Source organism: Heteronotia binoei, chromosome 8 (assembly GCF_032191835.1).
Source record: "Heteronotia binoei isolate CCM8104 ecotype False Entrance Well chromosome 8, APGP_CSIRO_Hbin_v1, whole genome shotgun sequence".
Taxonomy (NCBI): domain Eukaryota; kingdom Metazoa; phylum Chordata; class Lepidosauria; order Squamata; family Gekkonidae; genus Heteronotia; species Heteronotia binoei.
The window spans coordinates 5,272,714-5,299,446 of NC_083230.1; the positions used below are offsets into that span (position 1 = coordinate 5,272,714).

General features: G+C 47.5%; 1 protein-coding gene across 2 annotated transcripts in view; it reads right to left on the reverse strand.

The window, feature by feature from the left end:
- The window catches only part of CCDC146 (coiled-coil domain containing 146), a 188,215-nt gene continuing 161,482 nt past the window's right edge, over nt 1-26,733 (reverse strand). Inside the window, exons 15-19 of one of the 2 annotated variants that reach the window (XM_060244689.1) lie at nt 25,812-26,040; nt 11,508-11,636; nt 4,253-4,390; nt 2,452-2,700; nt 1-1,150 (exon numbers count right to left, since the gene is read on the reverse strand). In XM_060244689.1, the coding sequence (XP_060100672.1) occupies nt 947-1,150; nt 2,452-2,700; nt 4,253-4,390; nt 11,508-11,636; nt 25,812-26,040 (949 nt within the window). In that variant the 3' untranslated portion in view covers nt 1-946. The remainder of the gene's footprint in view (nt 1,151-2,451; nt 2,701-4,252; nt 4,391-11,507; nt 11,637-25,811; nt 26,041-26,733) is intronic. The other variant, XM_060244690.1, reaches the window with a different exon arrangement.

Consider the following 26,733-nt stretch of genomic DNA (forward strand, 5'->3'; position numbering starts at 1 on the left):
AAATGGTATTGAGCATGAAGTACTGCAGTGAGGAGGTAGAACTGGGTGAAATTGCTACAACATTCCTTGTCCAGAGGCACAAGAAGCTGCTGGTTGGCAAGAGAGAGGGGAAGGGAATTCCCAATTCCTCCCCTTCACTGTAAACTCACATATCCCCCTCCCTAAGCACACTGTGGCATTTTGTTCACAAGGCTTCCCTGACCCTACCATCAGTTATTCTGCAATAACAAGGAGGAAGCCAGAAAGACTGGCATTTATCTGTTTCACAGGATTCCTCCCCCCGCCATGAATATTTTTGGTATTCATTTTCTAGAATTGGACACCTGTTTAAAGTTTTACATTTCTAGCTGCAGGAGCCCGTCTCTATTGCAGGACTTCCCTTACTCCTGCACTACAGCTATTCATTTTACTGGAGCACTCTTAAATGGAAGAAGTTTATTACTATGTAAATAAGAGCCACCACCTATTCATTCTTCAGAGAATTTCTCTTTATTTGTGTCATGAAAGTGAGTTCAGTATATCTGTTTGGAACAAAACGTGTAAACAATTTCTAATATAAAAATATGATATAAACCTGTTGGGCTATCATATAAACAGACTTTTCAAAATACTAAACAGTTTGGGCCATTGAATGCACAAAAGGAAAAGTGCAGGTGGATATTCATTAATATTGTGGTTTTAAATGTATTACTTTTTTGGCTGACATTTAATAAACATTTTTAAAAGCTGGTCGGAATTCCTTGTGCTTCAGATGTTCACAGGTTACAGTCCCCTAATCATGATGTCACATGATCGTTTCACTGGAGCTTTTGTAGTGCTGCTGAACCGAGAGTGCTGTTGGGGTTAGTACAACCTCATTAAAACCTGATGGTTCTGTTGCTGATATTACTAGAATATAGATTTGACCTTTTAAGATATTCTGTGGCTGGATGAAGGGCCAACGTCTTCAGATTTCAATTGGCTTTACAGTTGGCTTTCTTATGTATCTCAGATTTGAACTAGGCTCACTTGGTTTGAAAGGAGCCAATGCCCCATAGGGCCGTGGTAAGGGGAGCACATTTTCATCATCTGGAATGTAGGCATTGGGGCGTTGTTCAGCTGTGGTTTGCACGCTAGTTGGTAAGTTAAGTTTTTCCTCTTCTTCGAGATGCTGTAAAAACAATTCATAATTGGTTAAAGGCTGTCCATTTGGGAAGAATTCTTAGGAGTGCTCTGAGCTTCAATTGCACCAGAAGTGTGATTGGCCTGCAAAAATCACTATTGCATCAAATTATCCCAACCAGGTCCTAGTAGAGAAGTAGTGGAAGAGATGCTCTACTGCAGGGGTGTCAAACATGCATCTCGGGGGCCAAATCAGGCCCACAGAAGGCTCCTATCAGGCCCCAGAGGAACTGGCTGTCACCTGCTTCCTTTTCCCTTTCTCTTGCTTCCTTCTGCATCACAGCTTGCTTTGCCAGGCTTGCTGAATTGCACAGGAGCTACAGAGCAAAGCCTCTATTTTCTTCATTGTCTGAGGCGCCTTCCTTGGGGAGGAAGGTGGGAGCTTGCTTTGCCAGGCTCTCTCAATCAGACAGCAGAGCTACTGAGCCAAGCCTCGCTTCCTTCTATTGGCTGAAGCCCCAATAAGAATTAAATACATTTTCCCCCTTTTTGATAATACCTCTTGAAAATGTTAACTTAAGAATTCAGGGCTGGCAAGGAGGGTTGGAATCTCAGGGTGGATTCACAAGTGTATCCATATTGTTTAGTCCCTTGCTGCTCAAAGGAAAACTATTTCTGTTGAAGAGTATGTGCTGTGAAAGCTCAGTCTTTTAGTATTGGTTCACGAGTGTCACATACTGTGCCGAGTGTGTGCTTGTCATTCTTTGAGTGTCTCCCAAAGTTTTTGAGCTATCATGGTTTCCAAGAAAGATGCAAGTTGCATGTTCTCCTTGCATTTATTTCCCTGGGCACATCCTATAAGGCAGCAGTGCCCATGAGTCGGTGCCCTGGTGTCTGCCAGTGTTATTTCATGCTACTTTCTTCCCCAAAAGTAAACAGCCAACCCACTACAAGCAGCTCCAAAGTGACCAGGTGATGTCATCTTTGGGTCAGCAGGGAACACTTGTTTGGATACAACTGCCTTCATCATAAGAAGAGGGCTGGTACTTCCTAACATTTTGGGATTGGACCTAGCCCCACGGCAGCCATTTTAGTGTGGTATCCAGCGCCCAACACTTGTTTTTGAAATTCCAAAAATGTCCATAAGCTCAAAAAGATTGGGATGAGGTCTTTGTTTTGGGTCTGAGAAGTTCTTCCTGCAACCCAAAACTACCAAATAGAGACCCAGAGAATGTCTGTCAACCTGGTTCCGGCCACCCCTCCTAGAGTTCCATGTGACGGACAGCAGTTATCAAGCCTGCCAAAATCCACCCACCACCTTGCCTAAGCTGCATCCCCAGACAAACTCACCTGGGCTCTGGCTTCAGCGGCTGCCTTATATACGTCCTCGTCACGCAGCACCTTTAACCACTCCGTTTCTACTTCCTGTGGTGGTGGGAGACCTTTCTCCAGCCTGGAGCTGACAGACATTAAAAAGTGTTCTTTGTCCCTCATTTCTTGTTGCAGTTTAATGGCAACTGCTTGACTCATCGATAGCTCTGCAACAAGAGCCATCATCTTTCGCGTTGCAGCTTTTATTTTCTCCTGGAGTCTGTTCATCTGGAATAAATAGGATTAGCAACATGTCAGGGGGCAAGGATGTGTGTTTCCCCCTCATTCCCTCCCTCCTGCCATATAAAAGCAAAACAAGTCCATGCCAGCTGTTGCCTTTCAGTTCAGCACCCAACAGTGATCTAAACCTGGGATCCTTCCATACCAGGGGGGCATGGTGGTCAGGATGCGAATGTGATTCTGTGTTAAATCACCCTTCCAACAGGGATTTCAGACAGAAGACAGTAATTATTTTCTCTCCATTGTTAGCTGTGGTTTCCCTTTCATGCCTGATAGGCATTGAACCTCAGCAGCTGTATTTTTTTGTCACCATCAGGATTCTCTCCCAGTCTGTTTTTAAAAAATGTCTAGGAGCATTGTCAACAATACATAAGAATAATTCAAGCAATATGCTTTTTTGAAACCCTTTTTAAAAAAACAAACCCACATATTTGCACAGGCACCTCCCCACTCACTCTCGCAAAAGGCTCAGGTATGAGCAATTCTCTTCTGGGTTTTGTTTTTTAAAAAACCTTCAGAAGCATGAGCAATGATGCATAAAAAGGCTTTTAAAAACTTTTAAACACTGCACATTTGTAGTCACCTCCAGAGATCTCCTTCCTGTCTAAAAGGCTGACTGGGTGACTTTCTTCTGTCATACTAATTGCTGCAGCAGAACTGTTTCCCTTTCAGGCCCAATAAACTGCTTGTGCTGAAGGTTTAAATAAAACAATTTATTGTGAATGGTCCTTGTGCAAACAGAGGCCAAGTTCTTGAGTCAGAGGGCTGAAACATGGAAACTCCTTGGAATGAAGGCATCCCTGGAGTGAACGGTAGGATAACTGTGTGCAAATTATTTCCTATACTTTGCATTTATAAAGAGCTTTAATTATTTCATTAATTCATTTGTAACCTGCCTTTCTCCCCAGTGGGGGCCCAAAATGGCTTAAATAATTCTTATCCCCTCCATTTTATCCTCACAACAACCCTGTGAAGTAGGTTAAGCTGAGAAAGTATGACTGACCCCAGGTCACCCAGCCAAGTTCCATGGCAGGAACGGGGATTTGGACAGATGAGTCGTCCAGAAACAAATCCCACACACACCACACTGGCTCCCCAAGTACATGGGCAAGCTAATCAATAGAGAATTAAAATTCTTTCCACTAATTTAAGTATTGAAATATTTAGCTCATGAGTAGCACAGAACAAAAATACTAGGTATAATTCTCTTAAGTTAAAAAGCCCCTTGACTCTTTTTCTATACAGTTGAAAATAATTATTTGTATACTAATTGCCCTGTTCTACCTCTACTTGTGTATGCAAAGGTATTTACCCAAAATTGGTTGCATCATTTGGGGAGGGGTTGCCCATCTATATGCACAGTAAAGATGTGCATCCCATTGATGGCAGTGCCAAGCAAACAGGCCCCACCAGCTGCTGGATGTTTGTTCTTTATCGCCACAGTTCCTGACTGAACAAATGTTATGCTTGAAGAAAGATGCCTCCATCTATATCATTCTCCTTAGCTGGCTTGTGGGATGAAGTTCAATAGCAGCCATACCTTTTTTGCCAATAGCAATGTATCCTCCTGGCCATTTTCCACCTTGACTCTGATCTTCTCTGTTAACTGGGACACTTGTTCAAAAATAAAGTCCTTCTCAAGCAGTTTCTCTTCTTTCTGTGCTAGCTGGATTTCTAACTACAGTGAGAGCAAATTCATAAACACACAATGAGCAAGAACAAATTATGTCAAAAAATTTCCCTGAAGAAATTGTTAAGTGTAGGGAAATGTCATGGGGATTGCCTTGCCAGAACATCCGAAAAAGCTCCCAGGCAGAGTCCAGAAGCTGCAGCTGAATCTCTGCAGAGGCAACGGCTCATGCAAACGATGGCTGGCTGATTATTAGAGCTAATTACCTGAGTGATAACTGTACTTTGGCCTGCTTTGCTTGAACATCCAAAAAAGCTCCAGGCAGAGTCCAGAAGCTGCAGCTCTATCCCAGCAGAGGCGACAGCTTCTGCAAACCTTGGTGGTATGGTAATTAGAGGTGGGATCTTGATTATAAGAGTGGGTAGGGTGGATGTCCATTGCTTGGCCTGGACTACCGTGGGTTTGGTTGACTGTGTTTTTCTGGTTCACTAGACATCTGCTGCAGAGCTGGTTAGATCCTCCACCAGGTAGAGAAAGAAACCAGAGTAAGTTACAAGATGTACCTAGTGGCCAGGGAATCCTTGTAAGAAGAAGAGGTGGGAGGTATGCTGGTGGCCAGAGTTAGATATAGAAGGAGACTGAGATATGGACATGCTCAGTAACCTTCTAATCTTCCCATCCCAAGGAATGATAGTGTGTGTAGACCCAGAGTTCTTTGCCCTCCTCTTCAGGCTTGATATTCTGCAATGTCAGTTTAATTATGAATAAAACTGCCTCCCTTGAAGAACTTACTAGGAAAGGCAATTTTGATTTGGCATGCTTAACCAAGATCTGGGTGGACAAAGATGAAATATTGGCTCTCAGTCAGCTGACTCCCTCAGGATACTCTGCCCTGGTGCTAGGGATTCTGCTGCTCCCAGCAGACCCCTGCACTGTGCCCCCCCGCCCAAGCTCCTTTTCTTTTCTTTTTTGCGTGTGGCATGATGACACTAGTGACACCATCGTGCAGAGCAGCGTGGAAGCCTCCGAATAGCGCGGTGTTTTAGCGGCACCTGGCTGCTTTCAGGTTGAAAGTGGCTGAGCGGCGCCTTCCCTAGGCAGCCACCTACCCCACCTACTCCCATGTGCCAGCCCTGAGGATATTCAGTCCTTCATCAATCACAAACAGGACAGGATGTGGGTGGCAATTCTCATCCAATATTCTTTTTCCTTTGAGCAACTTCCTGCAACAAACGTTGCTGACATTGAATGTGTAGGCCAGGCATGGGGTGCTAGCCAGGGAGAAGGTAGAAATCTTGCTGTCTTACCTCCTGAGGTTGGCTGAGACAGTGGCAGAGTGGGCCTTGCAATTCCCCAAATGGATTGTTTTGGGGAACTTCAGTATCCTTGTCTGGTGCCTTCTTTGGCTTTATGACTGTCATGGCATTATTAGGACTCTCCCAGGTTGTATTGGCCCCCACACACTGAGCAGACCACACGCTGAATCTGATATTTTGGGCAGGAATTGATCTGGATTCAGCGGTACCTTTGCAAACTGGTGTCATGGATGGATCAATACCTTGTGAAGGTCAGTTTGCGATTTGCCTCTCCACTCTGCAGGGGTGGCAAGCTTATTTATGCTCACCTGTGGAGTCTCATTAATCCAATCGGATTCCAGAAAGCTGTTATTTCTGATCGGTCTGAGGCGATTCCGGGCTCTCCCGCCCCCAAAGATCACCAGCATTGAATGTGTCGGTATGGTGTGTGATGCTGGAGAGAGTTTGGCAATTTGGCTGGTGTACTGGCCGCCCAATGCACCGGCTAGTGCCTTACTGTCCCTTGTGGAGGCCGTAGCAGGCTGGGCACTGGAACACCCAAGGCTTCTGGTCTTGGGTGATTTCAACATCCATGCTGATGACGCGAGCTCCACATAGGTGATGGACCTAGTGTCATCCATGGCGGCACTGGGACTCTCTCAATATGTAACAGCTCCCACCCACCAGGCTGGACACATGCTAGATTTGGTCTTTGCAGAGGGGGTGGCAATGGACCATATTACTGCTGACACAGTGCCTTGGTCGGACCACTATGCTCTGAAGGCCCACATGAATGTTCCACGCCAACCCTGTTTGGGCGGCAAGTGCATTCTAGCTTGCCCGTGGAGCCAAATAGACCCTATGCAGCTTCAGATGGCTATACAGGATCCTTGGCCTCTTGGTGATTCTCTAGATGAGCTGGTGGAGACCTGGCAAAACAGGCTCTCCACAGACATCAATGAGATCACTCCCAGGTGCCATCTATGCCTTCATTCAAAGCTGGTGTTGTGGTATAACCCGGAGCTATGGCTGATGAAACAGAGGCTCAGACGGCTAGAAAGTCAGTGGCAGCATGCCCACAACAAAGCGACAAGAACATCTTATAGATCATTTATGAGAACCTAAGAGATGGCAGTCATGGATGCTAAGAAAGTTTATCTTATGGCCATGATTGTATCTGCAAACTCACACCCAGCACAATTGTTTAGAAAAATTTGGTCTTTAACTACCATATCGCAGGGTAAAACAAATGCTAGGGAATTGGATATAGGCTGCGAGGCTTTTGTGAACTTTTTCACAGATAAGGTCTTGTTGTTCTGCCGTGACCTCCCTACCAGAGTTGAAGCAGTAAATGAACTCAAGGCTCAGTCTACGTCTTCTAGTCAGATTTTGGATTATTTCACTCCACTCAGCCTGGGGGAAGTTGACAGAACACTCTCCTCTCTATGTTCAACCACATGTAGTCTGGACCCATGCTGATCCTGGCTAATAAAAGCTGGCCGGGGAGAATTACGGGCTCCTTTGAGGGAAATTGTTAACAGGTCCCTATCTGAAGGGACCTTTCCTCAGCCTCTAAAGGAGGCAGTGGCCCGCCCTCTCCTAAAGAAACCATCATTGGACCTGGCCATATTGGCAAATTATTGGCCGGTGTCACACTTGCCTTTTCTGGGCAAGATTATTGAGAGGGCAGTAGCAATGCAGTTACAGAGCTTTCTGTGCTTAACCCTTTTCAATACAGGTTTCATCTGGGTCATGGGATGGAGACGATTCTGGTCACCTTCACAGATGACCTCCAGAGGCATCTGGGTAGAGGTGGTTTGGTGGTACTGTTGCTCTTAGACCTGTTGGCCGAATTCAACATGGTTGACCATCAGTTACTGACCCACCGCCTTGCTGACGCTGGGATACAGGGGTTGGCCTTACAGTGGCTCTCCTCCTTTCTCCAGGGCCGGGGACAAAGGATGGCAATAGGGAAGGAGCTATCCCATTGGCACCCACTTGTTTGTGGTGTGCCACAAGGGGCGGTTCTCGCCCTGATGTTGTTTAACATCTACATGCACCCCTTGCCCAGATTGCTCAGAGATTTGGGCTGGGATGTCATCAGTATGCAGATGACACACAGCTCTATCTGTTGATGGGTGGTTGGTCCAACTCCTCCCTGGAAAATCTGACCATGGCATTACAAGCTGTGGCAAGGTGGCTCAGGTTGAGTAGACTGAAATTGAATCCAACGAAGGTGGAGGTCCTGTATTTAAGTCATGGCAGACGGAGGTCCTGTCTAAGTCTGGGGGCAGAGATCTCTACTGACCTTTGATGGAGCACCACTTATGTTGGCACCTAAGGTTAAAAGTTTAGGGGTGCTCCTCAAATCCTCTTTAACAAAAGAGGCTCAGGTGGCAGCTACTGCCAAAAAAGCCTTATCTTCGACTGATAAGGCAGTTGGTTCGCTACTTTGAATGCAATGACTTGGCGACAGTGATTCATGCCACGGTCACGTTGAGATTGGATTACTGTAATGCCCTCTACATGGGGCTGCCCTTGTCTCAAACCCAGAAGCTTCAACGAGTGCAGAATGCTGCAGCCAAGATGTTAATGGGCCTTCCCTTGCGAGAGCACATTCAACCTGTGCTGAAAGCTCTGCACTGATTGCCCATCGCGTATCAGGTTTGTTTCAAGGTGCTGGTTCTTACCTTTAAAGCCCTATATGGTCAGGGACCTCCATACCTTCCCCACATGTTCCCCGGAGAGCACTTCAGTCAGGGTCACAAAATCTACTCTCAATCCCTGGCCTTAAAGAGGCCAGGCTCATGACAACTAGAGCCAGGGCCTTTTCTGTTGCAGCCCCAAGCTGGTGGAACGAGCTCCCCAAGGAGGTGTGGGCCCTGCGAGAGCTCACACATTTCCGCAGGGCCTGCAAGACAGAGCTATTCCACCAGGCATTTGGAAATTAAGATCATAGGCTGCAACTGACTCCAAAACAACTGGGCCACTTTTGCTAGAAAACACAGGGGAGGAGTTTGTTGGAGGTTCAAGTTTTCCCCCAGTTCTTGCCCATCTCTAGTTTGTGTCACTTTGGCACTATAATGAATGTACTTTTTGAACAAGCCCTTATGAGCCATGATCCCATGAAGGGGCCAAGGCAAGCAGCCTGGTGTCAGCTACAGAAATCGCAGATAAGATTTGGTCAATTAGACAATAAAGAAAAACACTAGACCAGAGGTGACCAAACTTGCTTAACATAAGAGCCACATAGAATAAACATCAGATGCTTGAGAGCCACAAGACATGAACACATATTACACACGTCTTCACTAATGCTTTCTTTGCACAGAAAGATTTAAGTACATATGTATACAACACAGCCATGCTAGAAGGAGACTTTTAAAAAGAAAAACTGGGAAAAACAGTCCCTATAAGACCAGCATAGGAAAAGGTTACAGAATTATTTTTTGGCACTCGTCAAGAGTTACTTCATTTTGTTCCTCTTGCCATATGTATGCTTGTGCTTGCTATGCTGGCTGATTGCTTTGAAGCATCCCCGCTGCTTATCTAGAGGGAGGGTGGCATGTCTGGGAACTCGAATGTTACCATGCAACCAAGGTCAAGGGAGTTGGTGGAGATGTGGCTGAGGGGGTAGATAACAGACACCTGGGGTGATGATAGTAGGAGGGAACCCGCATAAAATCCCCGCTACCATGGCACGCTTGGCTTGAATTGTAATGGTCAAGGCAAGGGATTATAAGAGTGGGGAACTGGTGGGAGAGCCAGTTCCGACAACGCCTGTACCTGCCTATGATGCTGGAATAAAGATCTTGAACTTTACTTGTCTGTTCCTTGCCTCTGGGTCTGACACTCATGAGAGAAGGAAACGCACATGTACCATATAAACCACCATTTGCATTATTATACGTCTCTTTTTGCCTGGATACTGAGGCTAGGAAACACAGCTCCTACAAGAGCTATGAAACTAAGAAGGAATCCTGCACTGTCCTCTTTAATTCCATCCCTCCTTCCAGTGGCTCTCTCAGCTCTTGTGCTCTCTTTCCCTGCTCTAAGTCTCCAAGCAACCTCTGTGGTGGAAGAGAAGAGCTTGCAAGCTGCTTATTTCCCCCCTCCTTCCCCGCTTCACACAGAGCAGAAACAATTGCCTACCTATGGGTCAGTACGCAGATGCTGACTGAGATCTTGATACTAAGCATGCTTATTTGAGAATAAGCCTGCATTAAGATCTTCCTTGATCTCTGGGAACTGCACAATATGTCTGAAAGAGCCACATGGGGCTCCTGGGCCACAGTTTGGCTACCTCTGCACTAAACAAAGAAAGCATGCTGTAACATGACTGATCTTGACAGCAGTGAAAAAAGAACTGAAGGAAGGGGGCACAGCCACATTGGAGCATGTGACTGTTTAGGTGGGAATGTCTTGCGTGGCTATGACATACAGCACTTCCTAATGCTTCCTAGCTGTAAAAACCAATGATGCACAGAAAACCAATGATGAACTGGCATTGTCCATCTCTGTCTCACCCCCACTTCCTCTGTAGCATGTTCGGTTATAACTTAAGCCCAGGTTCTGATGTCATCAACTATTTCTCCTTCCTCCAATCCCTGTTAGGGCTACATAACATGATGACATTGGGACAGAGAAATGTGCCCATTTTAAATAATGTTTCTTTTACACTGAGAAGATATATTTGAGTTAACAGGGGAAATTCCAATAGAATGCTCGCAGATTTGTTGGGGGATACCCATTGCTTGCCTGCTATCCTGCTTCTGGACCCCTCCCATGTTCCACATCTCTCTTCAAAAATCTTCTTGTCCTTTACTTCACTCATACTCCTTCCTTTTCTACTGTGTCCTTTTTCACCTTCCTTCCATCCCCATTTCTTATCCTTCACCTCTGCTCCACATCACTTCTCTAGTGAGCTTCAAGGTATACTAAAACGTAAGAATGGAAAGTTTGTGGTGGTGGATGTCAGTTTAGAGAGCAAACTCCGGTTGATTCTTGTGAAATCTGGGCAGGAACTGCAGCTTAAGTAGTAACAGCTGCTCAAGCTTGCAGCTTGGTTCTGCTTGTCTATGTTGGGGGGATGGGGTTTGTTTGAAACTACTTTGCCATGACAACTGCTATGCCCCCAGAGGCGAGAAAGGGAGTTCACGATGATAAATTAAAACAAATATGAGAAGAACCAGAAGAGACAACTGGAAGATTATACCCCCCATGCTAGTCTCAAGCAGGGAAGCCCACCCCCTCTACTAGCACCTACTACATCCAACATGAATACATAAAGTTCACTGTACACAGCATTACAGACTCCTCAGTATTGACTTCAACACAATTGCCCTCTTACAGCCCCCAGTCCCACTAAGGCTTACAAATACTAACTAAGATGGGGAGTTGTGTTTGTCTGTAGCAGTCAAAAAAAGGAGTCCCGTAGCCCCTTCAAGACAAACCAAACGGGTTCACCTTTGAGGTGCTCCTGGCTTCTTACTCTTTTCTACAAGGACAAGTCACCCACTACAACTTATTTCAACTAAAAAGATATTGGTAAGTGTTGGGTGATTACACTACCACCTGAAAAGTTTCTTGATCCCTTCCAAAATGTTTCATTCCCCTTCCCAACATTTGGGAAAACCCAGCTACAGCCTCTCCCCAGGAGGTAAGCTTAATTATATTTGAAAGGTGCCAACCCAAGGAGAACTAAAAATATTAAAAGGACTCCCTACCACTAAAGCCATTTTGCAGTGATATCCACTGCCCTTTTTCAATTTCCTCAACATGCCTGTAGGCTCAATATGCTTGAGGACCCCCAAGCTAAATGTACAACACAGCCATTTATGAGGGTAATCTGGAAGCAGGAATGATATTACCTCATCTATCCTTTTGAAAAGCTCTGGCAGACTGGGGTCTTTCCCAGGCAGTGCTCTTGTTCTGTTGTGACTTTTGGTGTCTGTAAACAGTTTCTCCAGACTTTTAATTTTGTCCTTGCATTGAGAAAACTATCAAAACAGGAGTGAAGAATAGATCATGAACAATCAACCTGTGAAGTTAGCAAACATTTTTTTTTCCCTTCTCTAGTTGAAGAAAACTAACTTATATTTAACATTATTAACCAAAATTTCCTTTTCCTGCCCTGTGTAACTGGGCATATTATCACTGGTCTCGCTCTCCCAGAGCCCTGTCAGGCAGAAATTCTAAGAAAAGCTGACAGTTGACCATATGACTAAGTTAAACATTCATTTCTGACAATACGTATATTCTGTGACATTTGTTACAAGCAATTCTGTAGAAATACACATTGCTGATCCAAAATGTAAAATCAGAATGTGATTCATTTCCTGTTCTCCTTCTTATAGAACTGCATACTCTAGGCCTTCCTGTCTTCAGAAATTGCAGGTTAAGAAAAGTTTTAAGCCCCACTCAAAATCAGCATTTTTAAAAGGAGGTATTTGCTTTGAGAAATATGTTTATTCCAATTATCAACGTAGTACATTTTTAGCCTCAGAGTGGCATACATATTTCTGTCATACCCATTTGATCTTTACAAGAACTCTGTGAGGTAGTTAGGCTGAGAGTGTGACTGGCTGAAGGTCACCAAGCCAGTTTCGTGGCAAGGGCGTGGTGGTGGATTTGAACCTGGATCTCTAACAGTTTAACCATTATATCAGCTGGCTTTCACAGATTACATTTTGCTTTAATACTTGTGATAGATTGAAAAAATATATTAAATTAATAAATTCCAAGACTTTGATAGTGCAGTTTCAAGAAAAGGAGAAATGTTTATCGTAATAAAGATGAACAAAACCAACCTAGCCACAGGGAGCTGCAAAAGGAAAATAATGAAAACGTAACAAGAAAGAGCCAAACCACATACTTCACAAGAAACAGGATGCGGTTACCATTCCAATGAGAGCTCAACACTCTACCAAATGAAAACACAATCCCCAAGAAGTTCCCCACAAATGCAACTAAAATGGATAAGTTTTATTTATTTTTAAAAATGGTATGGCATTACTCCAGACCTCTGCTTGAGGCAGCTCCCAACAACAAAACAAAAACAAGAAGGCTATAAAAACAAAACAAATCATACCAATAAATACTTCAATAAAACAATCTAAGTCAATATTTAAAAAAATCCAATAAAAGCAAGCCAAGGCATTGAAAAACACATAAAACAGTCTAAATTGATTCTGATAAAATAATCATCAAGCTAAGACTAGAGTATAAAATAGCAGGAAAAATAACCCAAAAATCCAAAACATAAAAAGCCATAACAATGTGGATATTCTATTATTACAGCCTGGAGGTCAGAGGACACTAGTTTGCAGCAACAGCATGAAAGTTCAATTTATTAAAACGGAATTTTCTGTCACATAATTAATGATTGAGTAAGAGCCAGTTTGGTGCAGTGGTTAAGTGCACAAACTGTTAACTAGGAGAACTGGGTTTGATTCTCCACTTCTCCACATGAACCTGCTGATGTAACCTTGAGTCAGTCACAAGTTCTCGCAGAGCTGTTCCTCTCTAGAGCAGTTTCTGTTAGAGCTCTCTCAGTTCCACCTCACAGGGTGTCTGTTGTAGGGAGGGGAAGGGAAAGGAGATTGTAAGCCACTCTGAGACTCCTTTGGGCAGTGAAGGGTGGGGTATAAATCCAATCTCTTCTCTTCTTCTAAGATACGGCACTTTAAAACACAGCATTATACAGAGTATGCAACATGTATGGTTTGAATGTCAGATGAGGTTCAAATCCCCCATCAGCCATAAAGCTCACTTGGTGATGCTGCGCCACACACAGAGAGAAATGTACAGGAAAAAGAAAATGAATATTGATCAATTTATACATAAGTAAATATGACTTACCACTAAGGAAACAGGGTTGAACTTACCTGTTCATCAAGTGATCTTCTGTGCAGTCCCACATGAGGACTGTGATTTTACAGGCCAGCCATGGAGAAGAGCTAGCAAACTTCTTTGTAAAGAATTTTCCAGACTCCCATGAGGGCTAGGTCTCCTTCCACTCACAGATTTTTTTCACACACAAAAGTCACATGATATGGGAGGGGCCAGCATTCAACCCTCAGTTTCCTCAAGCTGCCATGAAGTAGAGACCAAGCAAGGCAGACGACAGGGAAGGAGGGAAGGATGTGTGTCTGCAAAAGGCAGTACATTGTATTCTATGGTATGTTCCATGTATTGAAAAAATCTCAAATATTTTCTGTATTTTGCAATCAGTAACCATGTTTTATTATTGAAGTGCTTGAAGTGATTTTACTTTAGGCATCATAATATGTGGACAACTGGTTCAAGAACATTAGTCCAACAGCTAGTCATGGGACTAAAGTACTCTTAGGGCCAAATGTTTGTTTCTAGCTTTGCCTGTGGGATTGGGACTGCTGTTGATATTGCTGCTGTCTTACACTCTGGAAGTGGTGATAAGGGGGGGTCTATAGTCGTGGTAGCGAGGAAATCTATAAGAGCTAAAATTATTACCAGATGTAGGCCAGTAACTTTGTTTAGGTGGTTGTTGAGATGTGGAACCTGAGATGCCCAGTGTCTTGGCCTGTAGTTTGTACTGTCTCAATTTCCCTGGTACCTCATCAGTCAGGTCACTAACAGCACAATCCAGAGAGGGGGGTCAGAAAGTCTTTTGGGAGCAGACGAGCCACTATGTGGGCGCAGGAAGGGTTTGCACCGATGTATAACTGGTGCTGCCACAGTGGAGGGGAGTTACATGGACGGGGGGCCGCCCAAGGGCAGCAGCGCCTGCGGGCTATGTCCGAGTGTGGGCGGACGTGAGGCAGACTGTGGCATTCAGGTGAAGGAGGGGGTGGAGTTGGGGGTGCAGCCAGCCTTAGGCGGCTTCCTGAGCAGTTTGACCCATGATACGCCCCCACCCGAGAGGTGCAATGTTAAGCTGGCAAAAATAGCGGTGTGTTCCATAGGCACTCATTGAAACCAAAAACAAAGGTCGCCTCCACCGCTGCGGAAGCTTGCAAACCCCTTAGGGAGCGGCGTGATTGCCTCACCAATCCCCTCGCGCCTCGGGCTGACGAGCCCCCTCCTCAGAACCAATCGTGGTCTCCCCCTTCCTAGAAATACTTCCACTCTGGCCTTGCACAACTCAGTTGTTAGGGAGAGAAGCGTGTGGCGGGAAGCTCTGAGTTGGTGACAGGCAGGCACACTGGTGATGGGTTTTGCACCGCACGGTTGCTTTGACAGTATCTTTGACTTGCGAGGGGGAGAGAGAGGTCTCTCTGTCAAGTCTGCTTCAACTCTGGTCAAGTCTGTCTTCCATCTCTGGTTCAGGGGGAAGCATTCTGGGTAAAAGCCACACTGTATACCAATGCTGCTAGCTTGAGCTCTCCTTTCCCCCCTCCCTTCCTTTGTTATGTAGTTTTGCTTTGAAATGGGAATATGTGAAAGAGATTATGTGTCAGAACTTGTATCTTTAATGCTGGTTCCCTATAATGTGACCAATGCTGTAATGTATTCTTACTGTGGCTTAAAGCTGCTTTGTTACTGAACCAAACTGACTCCATGTTGTAACCCTTGCTTGACCCACAGTGCTTGGATAGTAATTAACCTTGCCCCACTGGTATCCAAAATATTTGGGGCTGTAGAGTGAGTTACGTTATGTCTCTGCACATTCTCACACTGGGACCCTTTGAAGCCGAGCAGCATGGCCTTCGGAGTAGGGAGGCATCCTCTCTACTGATAGTGATGGTGAGAAGACAGATGTGCCTGTAACGGTGTGAATTGTGGCTTTGTGAGATGTTTGCTTTACGTGTATAAAATTGTGCTGGTGCTGGCTCTCGCCATCACTGTTATCTTGCCTTTTCCAGTGCTTAGTTCTCTTCAATAAAATCCTAACTTTGTAACCAAGTATGGGATCCGTTTGAAGTTCCTAAGTTCTGACATTATAACAGTGATCCCATTGTTCGTGGCTTATCTGTACTGGAGGCTTGGCCCGATGGCGGCAAAAGTACCAGACGACGGAGAGCCCACCACTCCAATAGAGGACCCGCCGCTCGACCCAAATGTGACGGGGGTTCGGCGCAAAATTAAGGTCCCGGCGCCTTTCTCGGTCGACGCCGCGTTCCCAGCCCCGCGAACCTGGAGCCCGCGGAAGTCCACGGCAGCAATCGACGCCGCGGAGCAGCGGTACCGAAGCATGCTGGGCGAAGGGGGAGCCGGAGACGGCGACGGCGACCAAGAGGAGGGCCCGGAGCTCCGAGGGGGAGACGACCAGATCCGGACCCTCCGCAACGACTTATTCGACTGGGTGCGGGAGATACACGACGACGTGCATCGATCCCGCGTGACGATGGCCGAGGAGTTGCAGCAGAACCTGGGCGCGATCTACGACCAGCTCCGCACTTTGCAAACTGCGGTCCTGGGAGTCCCGATTGGAGGGCTACCGCTGGGGCAACCGCCCGTAGCCCCGCCGGCTCCGCCGGCCCCAGCTCCGCAAGCTCCGGCCGCCCCGGCCCCGCCAGCTCCGGCCGCCCCGGCCCCGCCGGCTCCGGCCGCCCCGGCGCCGCCGGCTCCACCTGCCCCGGCACCACCAGCCCCGCTGGCCCCGGCTGCCCCGGCGCTGCCGGCCCTGCCCGCTCCGGGGGCCCCGGCGCCACCCGCCCCGATCCTGCCGGCTCTACCGGGCCCAGCGCCGCCGCCGGGGGCGCCGCGAGCCCCGGGGGGGGCCGAGGGTCGAGGAAGGGAATTGAAGATTACTTTCGATGGGAATCCGGAGGACGTGGAGTATTTTACCATACAGTGCGACACGTTCTTCACCCACTGGGGTGCGGATTACCCGACCGAAGCCAGCCGAGTGTACCACATCGCGTCCCGACTGAGAGGTGCGGCCCGCAAGTGGTACGTCGGGCTTTTTATGGGGAGAAAGCCCGAACTAGCTACGGTGGCGGGGTTCCTGCACGCGATGCTCCGCCAGTATGGCGATCCCCTACGGGAGGAGAAGGCTGTCGCCGCCCTTCAGCGCATAGAGCAAGGCAACCGCTCCACTCGCGAGTATGCCACCGAGTTCCTGGGGTACTGCGCGGCAGCGAGGGGATGGAACGAGGTCATGAAATATACCGCGTTCATCAATGGTCTGAACCCGAACATCCTCGACCGCTGCTACAGTCAAGGGAGACCCGACACGTTGGTCGGATGGATCCAACTGGCCGGAGAAGTGGAGACCAACCTCCAACATGTGGGGATGCGACGGCAGCAGCTGGCGAAGAAGGCGGCGAAGCTCACGCCGACTAAATCCGAAGGGAGGAAGGCCCCGGCGACCTCCACCCCGTCTCCTGCTCGCAAGTGCTTCAAATGCGGAGACCCAAATCATCTCGCTGCCAACTGCCTAGTGAAAGCGGGTTCCACCCCACCCACGGCGAAGACAACTACCCCGGGGCCGAAAAAGAAAAAGAGCGGTCGCTCGAAGGAGCCCAGCCGGGGCTCTGTCGCCACTTCCTTGGCGACTGAGGAGGATTTTACCACCGATTTGGCTACAGTGGAAGAATCGACCGAAGAATCGGACGACACCGAGTCGGCGGGAAACGACAGCGACCTGCTTTAATGGGTGCCGCAAAGCAGGTCCAACAACAGCCGGCACTCCTCACGGTGAGAGCCACAGGGGGTTTACTATTTATGGCCGTTACCCTCCTCAACCCTAACCTAAAGAGATTCATGCACGCCCGAGCGCTGATCGACTCCGGGTGTAACAGGGACCTGATTACCCCCCGCCTAGTTGAGGCGTTGGGATTAGCCACCTCCCCCCTACCACAACCGATGCAGTTCCAGCAGATGGACGGGGGGCCCATGAGAGGGGAACCATGTACTTTAGAGACTCAGGCAGTCCCGGTGGGAACCGAGGAGCATTGGGGGATTGAGACTTTCGTAATTGCCCCCTCTTGCTCTTTTGACGTGGTGGTAGGCTCGTCTTGGCTCGCCCGCCACCAACCAGACATAAGGTGGGAGGAACAGATCGTCCGGTTCCCGGATTGGAGGTGTGAGCATCACCACTGGCGCCCCGAATGGGGGCCGCACGCTCCCCTCCAAAACATGCGGGCTTGCCTCACTCTCGAGGAAGTCGCCTCAATCCCCAAGGAATACCAGGATCTAAGATTAGCTTTTAGCGAGAAGGAAGCGGACGAGCTACCGCCCCACCGCCCTACGGACTGTGCCATTGAGCTGATCCCAGGGCAACAGCTTCCCAAGGCGAAACTGTACTCCATGGGTTGGGCGGAGAAAGCTGAACTCCGAAAGTTTTTGGACAAGAATCTAAAGCGCGGCTTCATACGGCCGGCCACTGCCCCCCATGCCGCCCCCGTCCTCTTCCGAAAGAAAAAGGACGGGTCTCTTAGGCTTTGCACAGATTTTCGTGCTATAAACGGGATTTCCATGTCCAACGCCTACCCGATCCCGTTGATAAAGGATTTGTTGAACACCGTAGCAAAGGGAAAAGTATTTACAAAGCTTGATCTCCAAGACGCGTACTTCCGCGTCCGCATCAAAGAGGGGGACGAGTGGAAGACAGCGTTCAACACCCCCCTGGGACAGTTTGAGTACCTAGTCATGCCCTTCGGACTGCAAGGAGCCCCTGGTGTATTCATGAACTTTATCAATGAAGTGCTACGGGAATTCCTGTTTAAGGGGGTGGTGGTGTACCTTGATGACATCATTATCTATTCACAAGATCTAAAGTCTCATGTGCCCCTGGTCCGAAAAGTGTTACGCACCCTTTGCAAACACAAACTGTATGCCAAATTGTCAAAATGCGAGTTCCACAAGACCGAATTGGACTATTTGGGTTTCCGGGTGTCGGGGGAGGGATTGGCCATGGACCCCGCAAAGGTCCAAGCGGTACTAGACTGGGAGCCCCCTCGAACCCGCAAACAACTACAAAGTTTTATCGGGTTCGCTAACTTTTACCGCGACTTCATTAAGGGGTTTGCCACAGTCATGCTCCCCCTCACGGAACTCCTTAAAACCAAAGGGAAGGGTTACGAGGCGAAAAAGCCAGGCGCACGCCTAACGTGGACGCCTGAATGCCAAAAAGCTTTCACTGAATTGAAACGCCTCTTCACCTCCGAACCCGTGTTGGCTCATCCCGATGAACTGAAACCCTTTGTGGTCCAATGCGACGCCTCCGACGCCGCTGTGGGAGCCATATTGATGCAGAGAGGGGAAAATGGGGTGCTCCGTCCATGTGCCTATATCTCAAGGAAATTTTCCAACGAACAAAGAAATTGGTCGGTCTGGGACAAGGAGGCGTTTGCAGTCATGTTTGCCCTAAAAACCTGGCGCTCCTGGCTTGAGGGAGCGAGAGTGCCCTTTGAAATCTGGACCGATCATAAAAACCTTGAAGCCCTCACCGGGCGTCGCAAAATGACTGCAAAACAAATCCGGTGGGCAGGTTTCTTTGCTAAATTTGACTTTGTGCTAAAACACATCCCGGGCTCAAAGAACTTTCTAGCAGACGCCCTCTCTCGCATGCCACAACACGACAGTCTCCGGGAGGAGGTAGTGGACTCATTAATTTCCCCCTCAGCCATCTCAGGGGGGGTCACTACCCGCTCCGGCAGGCAGACCAGCCCTCCGGATTCAGATCTGCTGCCTCGATTCCTTTCAGAATATAACCAGGAGGCCGACCGCCCCCCTAACTTGGTTAAAGCCGAAAACGGGCTCTGGCTGCACAATGAAAAAATCTATGTGCCCACTCCCCTCAGAAAAGATGTCTTGGAGCGCTGCCACTCGAGTCGCCTGGCCGGCCACTTTGGCTATGTCAAAACCCTCAACTTACTCACCCGCCAGTTCTGGTGGCCAAAAATTAAAAAAGATGTGTCAGAGTTTGTACTTTCATGTCCCACCTGCCTCATGGCGAAACGAAGGGGGGGTAAACCCCCGGGCCACCTGGTTCCCCTTTCTACAGCCACCCGACCGTGGTCGGTAGTCTCCATGGATTTCATTGTCGAACTCCCACCTTCACAGGGCAAAACAGTCATCCTGGTCGTAGTCGACACATTTTCAAAGCAAGCCCACTTCATCCCGTGCAAAAAACTACCCACGGCCAAAAAACTTGCCCAGCTCTTTTTCACCCACATTGTCCGCCTACACTCGTTCCCAGACAAGGTCATTAGCGACCGCGGAACGCAGTTCGTTGCCAACTTCTGGCGGGAGTTCTGCAAACTCGCTGGCATCGAGCAGGGTCTGAGCTCTGCCTACCACCCCCAGTCGGACGGACAGACGGAGAGGGTTAATGGTCTTCTGGAACAGTACCTCCGCTGCTTCATTAATTTCCAACAGTCCAACTGGGTAGATCTCCTCCCCTTTGCAGAATATGGCTACAACAATAGCCTCCATAGCTCCACCAAAACCTCCCCTTTTCAAATCATCAATGGTTACGAGGGCAAGCCGTTTCCCACTCTCGCCCTCCCCGCCAGCCCGGCCGAACCCACATCCTGTCAACAATGGTGGGAGGGCCCCCGTGAAGGCTGGAAGGGTATTCAGGAAAACCTGGAGGAAGCGAAAAAAGCCTACAAAAAGCAGTTTGACAAAAAGCACTCCCCAGAGTGGGACCTGAAGGTGGGGGATACAGTTTTCCTGTCCACAAAAAACCTTCCCCTTCCCCAGCCCTGTCGCAAACTCGCACTGAAGTTTCTTGGGCCTTTCAAAATAAAAAGGGTAATAAACAAAGTGACTGTGGAACTAGAGCTGCCCAAATCTCTAAGTAAGATCCATCCTGTTTTTCATTGCAGCTTACTTCGGAAAGACCCTGGTGCTACGTCCTTCCATCCCAGGGCCCCACCGCCCCCTCCGACGACAGTGAGGGGTCAGAGTCACCATGAGGTCCAGGAGATCCTGGACTCCAAAGTCAAAAGGGGGAAACTGTATTATTTGATCAGGTGGAAACACTTCCCCCCGAGCTGTGACGAGTGGGTCGAATCGCAGAACGTAGCCGCTCCGCAACTGCTGAAAAAGTTTCACCTACTGTACCCGCACAAGCCCAAAGCTGGCCCCGCGGGAGGGGGCGCTTAGGGGGGGCAGTATGTCAGAACTTGTATCTTTAATGCTGGTTCCCTATAATGTGACCAATGCTGTAATGTATTCTTACTGTGGCTTAAAGCTGCTTTGTTACTGAACCAAACTGACTCCATGTTGTAACCCTTGCTTGACCCACAGTGCTTGGATAGTAATTAACCTTGCCCCACTGGTATCCAAAATATTTGGGGCTGTAGAGTGAGTTATGTTATGTCTCTGCACATTCTCACACTGGGACCCTTTGAAGCCGAGCAGCATGGCCTTCGGAGTAGGGAGGCATCCTCTCTACTGATAGTGATGGTGAGAAGACAGATGTGCCTGTAACGGTGTGAATTGTGGCTTTGTGAGATGTTTGCTTTACGTGTATAAAATTGTGCTGGTGCTGGCTCTCGCCATCACTGTTATCTTGCCTTTTCCAGTGCTTAGTTCTCTTCAATAAAATCCTAACTTTGTAACCAAGTATGGGATCCGTTTGAAGTTCCTAAGTTCTGACATTATGGTGCCTTCTCAGGCTGGGCACCGGGGGAGGTTTCTCGCCCAAGGCCAACAGGCCTGAGAACGAATTTGTAACATCAATGTGTGAATGTGCCCTGCATAGTACCCCCTCCCTAAAGAATCCCTTTGAAGTATACCTTATATGATTACACTTTACTGTATGGTCTTCAGTCTTTCAATCTCTCCGAGTAGTCGAGAACAATGATATCAATAAACTAGAAACTTTTTATCAAGAAGGTCTCGTTATTGAATCAGCCGACTTGACACTCTCCCCTGGGGCTAACTGCTCTTGTTTCCAGATCTCCACAGGCTCTGCATACGAGGATTGTCGCCCATGGCTGGGTAAGTTCCATTGTCTTGCCCCCCCAGCCTCCCCCCCTCCCCTCGCTCTCGACCGCTTGTTGTGTGAGTGTCTCTAGCACTTGAACCAGGCAGTGGGCTCCGGCAGGGGGCATTTGCTGATCCCGCTCCCCTGTGCTGCTGCCTGCTCCCTTCCCCTGGTCTGCCCTCTGCTGCATTCCCAACCCCTGGGAGGGCACGGTGTGTGTCTGTGTGGCAGCTGCAGGGAGGTGGGTCAGAGACTGTCCCTTTAAAAGAGTGCCTAGCTGAAACGCAGCCTGCTCTTCCAGCCGCCCCCCATGCAGGTGCTCGGGATCTCTATCTCTGTTTTGCAGGTGGGACTCCAATACAGAGGCTTCCGCATGTGTCACTCCATCGCCCCCACTCCCTCAGCTGATTCTGCCCGCTGCTCTGAATGGAGCCCTGCCCACGGTGAGACTGCCCAGCGCACGCCAGGGAGACTATTGCACTTTGTTCCAGAAAAATAAAGTCTGAGCTGTGCCCTCTGTTGTCTCTCCTGCTTGGCATCTGCTGCATGTTCCCTGGGCAACCCCCTCTGTCAGTGGCCTCTCCAAGGGAATGCCTGGGAGGGTGGGTAGACTTAAATGGAGGGGGGACGGTCTATGGCAGGGGGCATCAGGGCAACACAGAGGGTATCTCTGTGTGTGTGGGGGGGTGTCTGCTGCTGGGCTGTTCAGTTCCAGACACACATTCCAGTTGCTGTCTATGACAGCAAACTCCTGCACTTGGTATTTTCGGATTGTCTGTCTGCCATTGGTAGAGTCTCTGATAGTGGGAGGGTGTGAGGGGATTGACGGCTTCTCCGTGGTCCCGTCCGGGCCTGTCATGCCCCCACCCCCACCTCGCTACCAAGCCAGGCTTCTCGTGCGCGCATGCCCAGCCTCACTCCTGTTCCCTCCCTGTGTTGGTGGGACGTCTCTCCTTTGCCTTTGATGGTCTGCCCATCATTGGCGCCATTCTCTGTTTGAGGGCGGGTTGGGGATGGATATCAGCCTCTCTGTCATGAGTCGTGGTGCATGTGCTAGGACTGGCCGATGGGGGGTGGGCTGGCTCTTCCCTCCAGCTGCCTCTGCCTCCCTTGTGTGCCTACACCAGCGGCATTGCCATGGCGACCGTCTCCCTCAGGCAAGCTATGCCTCTCCCCTCCCCATGCTTTAGCGTGCTGAAGTCCTCAGGAAGTCTACTAGCGGCGTGGCAGCTACACCACGGCTGGCCACCACTTATGTCAGGATTGAGCTGCCCATAACTCATTTCCTTCAAAAGGGAGATCTTCCAAATTTACTCTGGTATCTAGGGATAGAGTGGAAACCTCCAACAAGGAATAGAATCAACAAGGAATAGGCTAACACCAGTGCCCTCCCATGGCAATCAGCATAATGATGGGAAGCATTCAATTGTTGTTTCCCTAACACTTGGGTATTGAGCTACTTTCTCCCAGAGCAGCATTTAGTAGCTACCCATAATAGCCAAATTGTTTATCACCCTCAGATTCATAGCTCCTGAGGAGTATATTTTATGGCCAAACACATCCATCTTCCTAGGGGGAAGATTTCAAACCAGAACAACCCTTGGCTGGCAATGCTTTAGCCATCATAGAATTGGGTTTTGGATGCTGAAAACAGATAAGCACAGTCAGTTTCTTTAACCCGGTACAGGTTCTCTAGTTCCTGGACAAGGCTGGGACTGATGCATGTCTGTCCCAGGCTAACATCACCACTTCTTGAATCCCTTGGAGAAATGGTAAGGCCACAGGGCCAGCTTCAGACTCAAAAAGAACCTTCGTTAGATTGTTTTTAGTCTGTGATTCAGTAGACAAGTACTCCAGATTCAGAGCCCTAGCCATCTTGATGAGTTGCTCAGCATAGGGTTTGTTGGTATCTGTCAAAGATGGTGCTTGGGAATAGCTGACTTGGTTCTCAGGAGACCTCGATGCCAGCTTGGAACCATGGTCAGAGGTCTGATTGGTGGTGTCCTTTGATCTAGAGAGAAGAGTGTCATAGTTGATTCCTTCAGTGCTTTGGTTGCTGAATCTCATCCCTGGATGAACATGAGGGAGGGTATCACAGCCCCAGATAGAGAGAATCGCAGGATCCACCATCAGCAGCATCAGATATGATGAATAAGAGTGGGGTTAACTCGATTTGTGATGATGGCATCTCAGTGACAAGGAGTTCAAGAGCTCATTGTTGGAGGATGACTCCAACTAGTTCTGATGCTTTGACTTAGAGGAGCTTTCATCGCTGAGCACATTTGACATTGAGGTGATACAAACAGGCATTCAGGCATTGAGGACTGATGGCATTGAGAATTGCTGCCCTCAATTGCAGTTAGTTGAAAGAGACCTAGAATGGGGCTTCAATGCTGTAGTGAGCTGCTGGTGCTGCTCACTTCTGGTGCTCAAACAAGGCCAGTGTTTCAGCTGTGGCTTACCTTCCATTAGGGGAGGTTGAATTGCAGTGCAGTTTTTCAAGCAGCATTCATATGGGTGACTGTGATGAGCTTGGTGAAGTTTGAGGTAAATGCTTTGATTTTTTTCACCTTCTAGGTGGTTCTGAGAGAGCCCTGGCTAACCCTTCACAAAACGTTGTTGAAGTACGCCTTCTCCTGTGGGAGATCTGGAAGTGGGCATAGTCTTCTCTGAGGGAGCTTCTAACAGGGCCTGAAGGGCCTTCTCCCAAAGCACTGCCTTGAGGCAAGCTGCTCTACCCTCTCTGGTCTTGGGTACTAAATTGCGGCAGGCTTAGCATGAAGCAATAGTGTGTGCTTTACCAAGGCAGGAAGTGGCAAGAGGCTTGCTCTTCTGATTGTGCCATTTTTGCCCCACACTGAGCATGTTTTTTGAAAAACACCATCTCTTGTGGTTTAGGAGACTTCTGACATATTTTTACCTCAGACTCAATCTCTCTGAAGACATCAAGAATGCTCTCACTCTAAAGTCCTTTCTTACTAGCAGCAAAAAGAGAACTGCAGGGTGAGTGCTGGCCCCTCCCACACCACACGACTTTGGGGGCAGGAAGAGTCTGTGAATGGGAGGGGAACCTAGCCCTCCTGGGAATGTGGAAAATTCTTTATAAAGAAGCTTGCTTACTCCTCTTTGTAGCTGGCGTGTGACATCGCATCCCAATGTGGGACTACACAGAAGCCACAATGATGAACATTTCTATATATCTGCTGTGTTTGCAATACATAAACAATGGCTTATTTTGCTGCATGCATTCTATGCTTACATAGTAGTGGAAAGTCAGGTGGGACCTTAACCTCCTTACCTGTGTGTGCAAATAGAACAAAGCTGAAGTCCTTAAGACCAACAAACTTTAATTCAAAGTGTGAGCTTTTGTTTGTCAAGCACAATTCCTCATGGCACTTCCTCAAACAGAATGAAACAGAATCTTATCTATCTTGCATATAGAGGGTGGGTAGTGTTTTTAAAATATGAAAAAGAATAATAAGCTTAGTTACATGGCTATTACCTGTTAGGATTCAACTGTTGGGGAAACAACATCACAAGGATATAAATATGTCAGGATTGGAGATTGATGCATCCTTAATGATGAGTCTGTCATTAGGTTTCTCCGTTATAAAGAGTAACAGAACAACCCTAAGCAAAGGATGTTGTTGCTTGAGAGGAGACCAATGGAGTATAACAACAGACTCTCCATTTATTTATTCTTTACAATTAAGAAACCTAATGACTGACTCACCAGCAAGGACACATTAATCGCCAATGCTTTTACTACCTTAAAACCAAAATTCCACTGGGGAAAGACAATGATTCCATTTAGACATCACACCAAATCAGTTAAGAAAAGTTTAATTGTGGCTAGGTGTGATGCCTGAATTTACAAACCATGGATTGCAAATAATGGTTTATACTAATTGTGATTTGGTGTAATAACATTGCTGAGCCATATGTATAGTTCCTAGGATGAGAGTGACCCAGGTTCAAATCCTCACGCAGCCATGAAATTCCTATACCAGGAGTCTCCAAAGATTCTTTTACTAGACAATTGTAAGTGCTGAGTAAATGAAAGGCGGGGGGGGGGGGGGGAGGATAAGCAGTTCAAAATCAGGGGGTATTTTGTTTGCATATTTGGTTAACAAGGTTTGCTTAGAAGTAAGTCCAATTTTATTCAGTGAGGCTTACTCAAAGAAAGTATTCTTAGGACTGTAGCCTTAGAAGCTCAAACCACAACTTGGGTTCTAAACTATGGATTGTGCAACCCATGGTCTGATGTGATCTCTGAACAGATTCAATATTTTTAAATTTGGAGGACCATTACCTGAATCTGGAGGACCACTAAATCAGCATCAAGGCCTTTTTTCATTGGCAGTGTTTTCAGGAATAACTCAATCTGCCGTTTCTTCTCAGTCCGTTTCAGCCTCAGAAAGCGGATCTTTTCATCCATCACATTAATCTCAATGTCACCATCTCGACTCATCATCTCCTGAATATTTATTTTCTCATAGAAAATGCACACTTCTTCCTCACGTTCAATGAGCATAACTCCGCTGCAAAGAAAGCCAAAGAAAAGACTGTCAGGCAAGTGGCAACAAATAATTTTAAACTGGCCCATCCAAATAGTTCATGTTATGACAGTTAATCTTCTGTCTATTATCATTGCAAGAAGATTACATTTGATGAACTAGACTTCCTAATTAGAAGTCTCTTTCTTTAAATGATGTTAAAGGAGGAACAGGAGAGGGGTGGGGGAGCCAGCCACAATCATGCTGGGAGATAGTTGTGGGGGATCATTAATATTGATTAGGAAACACATTTTAGCTTTATCCTGTTTGCACAATCAGGCTGAGTCAGACAACAGCCACTTAGAGGAGGAAGTAATTTGTTTAATCAGTGTTACTATTATGATGATGACAATTTAAAGTCACTATTGAAGAATGAAACCTAGCTTTGCAAAAGGTTCTGCATTTGGCTTTAAAATTACTTGGAAACATGGCTACAAACCATGGATTACATTGTCCTAAGAACACCCTGTACATGTGAAATAATGATTCTAAGCCATGTTAGTAAGAAAAGTAAAGATGATATTCAATTTTTAAAAAATATCTGGCTTGTCCTGGCTATTACAGCCTCAGTTACAACCATGAGAAACATATTTATAAAACATTACTAAAATGTATCACTGCGCATAGGATACAACAGAACATGGCTCCCTTGTGGTTTCAGTGTCTCAATCTGCGTAA